This window comes from Eimeria acervulina, genomic scaffold (assembly GCF_000499425.1).
Source record: "Eimeria acervulina Houghton genomic scaffold, Eah_scaff992, whole genome shotgun sequence".
NCBI lineage: Eukaryota > Apicomplexa > Conoidasida > Eucoccidiorida > Eimeriidae > Eimeria > Eimeria acervulina.
In genome coordinates this window covers 1-3757 of record NW_013549489.1, presented here as the reverse complement: position 1 = coordinate 3757, position 3757 = coordinate 1, and the positions used below count along the sequence as shown (strand labels likewise).

At 47.5% G+C, this 3757-nt stretch overlaps 1 protein-coding gene across 1 annotated transcript; it reads right to left on the bottom strand.

Annotated features, from left to right (window-relative positions):
- Positions 1-1033: 1033 nt before the first annotated feature.
- On the bottom strand, positions 1034-1776 carry EAH_00053490 (hypothetical protein, conserved; the record flags this gene model as incomplete). Its single annotated transcript, XM_013394017.1, has 2 exons — positions 1034-1285; positions 1483-1776. The coding sequence occupies 2 exons, from the start codon at positions 1774-1776 to the stop codon at positions 1034-1036; spliced, it is 546 nt and encodes a 181-aa protein (XP_013249471.1).
- Positions 1777-3757: the final 1981 nt, after the last annotated feature.

The following is a 3757-nucleotide window of genomic DNA, read 5'->3' as shown; positions in this document are numbered from 1 at the left end:
ATATATATATATATATATATATATGGATAGCTAGATAAAATATGCATAATGGTATTTGATTGTGTTCCCGTTGCTGTATGTAGTACATATTCATATATTTATATTTATACTTAACAATGCAGATAATGTTCATGCTGCGTATTGCAGAGCAGTAACATACATATATCCACCTCATACATATGTATATATATATATATATATATATATATATATATTCATATATATACATATATATATAAAGCAATGTATTTGTATATTGATGTGTGCATGTGTACGCACATTTATATACACATATACGCATGTATTAATACATGTGCGTATTCCTTTGTCTCTTGCTGAGGAATCAGCGGATTAATGAGAGATGTGTTCTGCCTCAACAAGAGACATAGGAATACTTATTGAAATAGTGCGGAGAGACTTAAGGGCCTCTGATTGTGCTGCATTGTGTCTCTTCTGGAGTGCTTGTCTGCCGTTTGCTGCTGCCATTCCTGTTCGCTGCTGTCCCTTCTATCTGACAGCAGTGTCTGTTACTCGGCTGGGTCCGACCGTTGTTGCGGTGCACAGACCCGTCTGCTGTATCCGCATGCGACCCTACGCCATAAACCCTAAAATAGAAAGACGTGTTACAGGCAAGGCTGGTGGGCACTGAAGCCCCCAAGAGTATAGGTTTGAGGGTTTAGGGTTTTCCTAACCCAGGAGACCCCTTTTAACGGAAGGAGGCCAGGGAGTTCAAGCTGAAGAATGGCAGCAGCCAAGGAGCGATACAAAGAGATGATGCACAGAGCAGTGATTGCTCTTATCTTCTCTAGGTCGGTTACTTCTATTGGCGTTTACGCCTGTGGGAAGTCTGCGGAGTTTTTCCACGACTGTTCGAGAGCTTTACTGCAGCAGCTGGGCTTGCTGCAGGAGCACGATTTGATGCACCAGCAGTATTTACTTGCTGCAGCAACAGGATTTGTCGTAGCAGCAGGTCTACTGTGCGCGTTTATGCATGCATATTTGCATGTATGTAGTAGATGCGTTCGCGTGCTTTTTACACGGCGTCATCGTCTGTCTTCTTTGCATCCGACCTGCTTTCAATTTCTCTGTAGCTTTTGAACTCGCAGCCGTTGCCGCCTGCTCTGTATACACAAGCTGCAGACCAGAAGAGATTAGCAAAGCCCAAGATGACTATTATCGTCAACAGCTGCGTAAGGCTGGAGGTCACCATCACAGACTGAAATTCAATTGTTCCGTCAGACATCCCTTGCCCCCAGTGGACCCATTGGGTGATGAAAGTCACCAGCTGAAGACACCCGAAGCAGAAGGTAGACGCAGCAGCACCCACACACACAAGGGATCATCATGCTGCTGAGCAGGCGGACTTATTCGGTTTTCGCTGAACTGCACTAGGGCAACGTACTACCGCCAAAGCTGCGGAAAGCTGCAAGGGATCGGGCAGAAGGGGAAGGAAGACAGCATGAAAGCCTGCAAATGACTTACTTTGAAGACGCCATTGACGAGCGTGACGGAAAAAGCGCCGAATGTCAAAATGTACGCAAGGAGTCCGAGCTTGAGGAAGCCCAGCAGCACACACAAACAGATATAGCCGCCAATAGATGCATTTATGATGCCTCCAATGAATTGTGTCTCCTCGTAAGGTATTGTCTGCTTCGCTTGATAGATGTCCAACCCCCCAACCACCCCAAAGTAGGCAGCCACAGCCAATAAACCTATCGATAAGTTGAAGCAGCAGCAGCTCTTCTCTCCAGCGGGGTTCAGGCACAGTTGACACATTTTCACAGTCTCCGCAGATCCAAATGCCTCGAACCTTTTACACCCTTACAAGCCTTTATAGAGTTGAAAGAAAAAGGAAGGAAAACCACAATCGGGGTTTCCAACCGGAGCTATCGTTGGCTAGCGAGGAGCCGACAAATTCTTAGGGGAAACAATACCAGTAAAGGGGAGGACAAGGCAGTAAAACCGCTGGGAAATACTTCTACATTTGAAAGAAAATAACGGAAAAAGAATGTGGGAAGAAGAAAGCACACGCGAGCTGCTGGTCTAAGGTTTCGTGCTTCGGTTTCATCATCTCAGTTAGCAGCAATTCAATGTCAGCTTTGTGCGTGCTGAGAAGGGTACCTACCCCGAACTGTAAGCATTTTGGTTTGTTTCTTTATTCCTATTTGAATGCTTAAATAGAATCAGGAAAACTACTTAATTGATGTTCAATGCTGTTTGTTTTGTGCGACGGACCACTGCTGCCCCATTCGTTGCTTACCCGCTATCGACTGCTCCGATCCGCGAGGCTTTCTGCAGCGACGTAGAAGTACAGCGCTAAATATAAACTCCTGGGCCTTCCATGAATTTAATAGGAGCTACATTGTTTCCAACTCCTTCAGCCGAGCGTACTTGCTATGTGTGCTGTTTTGTGCCCCCCCAGTCAACGCCATCTCCACCTGCATCACATCCCGGTGTGGCATGGCGTGTCTGAATTTTACATGTTTCTGTGTACTTGAGTGCAGGCTTTCTATTAAGAGTCAACTAACTGTTTACCATCTGCCTACAGAGGTAGTACGTGCACCAAAAGGAGCTTGAGGACGCTAGCACGTGGGGTTGCCATGCTGCAGGAATTGCGGGAAGGTGAGCTGCAACTGACGGGAGGCTACCTGCATTCCTCTCCGCACTAGCGCCAGGGCCAGGCCCGTGTGCTGCCTTTCTGAGGAATGCGGAGAATAGTGCCTCTTTGTACCTCATGTATTTGGAATCCGTTGCAGCTCACGGCGGACGTGTGCTAAGCTCTCATTACACGTAGTAGCGCCCCATGGTGAAAAGGGGCAGGCGCGGGCAGCGAACAACAACAAAACAGCTGGCTTGCCTGGTGTGTAGCAGTGGTTGGCTTGTAGGGCACTTCGTAAAAACAGGATTAGAAATCTTTGGTCTTCGTCAAATGTTCAGCCATACTCACTTCTCGAACAAAGAAGGGATATCAGAGTCTCCCCTTCGGTGGGGAGATGAATGACTGCTGGTTACCTCGTCGCATGGAATGAGAGCAGTATCCGCATCTCATCCACCTGAAAAGGCTTAAACTGCGAAAAGCATTCGTAAAAAATACTTCAGCATTCGCCCAGCGCCCAAATGTGACGAGCCTCCCGAGGAAGAGGCAGTGGAGAAATTCCTTGCTCCTAGCTTATTTTGCTTTCGTCTTTAAAACCCACCCGGCGAACTACAGTTGATACTGAGATTTTCCTCTCAAGAAGGGGGAACACGGCAGTGGGGGAGATAGAGTGTTGAAGCTTCCCCCATGCGCTGCGAAGTAGGTTTATCCCCATCTCGCCGAGAAAGGAGGCAATGGCAGAATCAAAACAGGACTCGCAAAGTTCCGATGGAACATTACATGAAGAAGCAGGAATTTCTCCAGGGTTGACTGGGCTGCGAGTGCTTCTGTATCAAAGGAAAAACGTCATTTCAAACGTCTCTGGAAACGCACACTTATTCAGCGCAGCAATATGGAGGCTCTACATGCTAGCTATTAAACGAAAAACTGCGTTGCAATCACGAAAGACCACAGGTGGCCGCTGTCTGTGCAGACAACTTTCCACACACCTGCTCGTATAGCATGCGCACAGCGCGATTTAAATAGACACACACATACTCATACTGCGTCGAATGCACCGGATCCCATCTGAACTCCGAAGTTAAGCGGCGCAAGGCCCGGTTAATACTGCGGTGGGGGACTCCGGGGGAGTCCCTTTGGGTGATGACGGCCTCTTTTCTT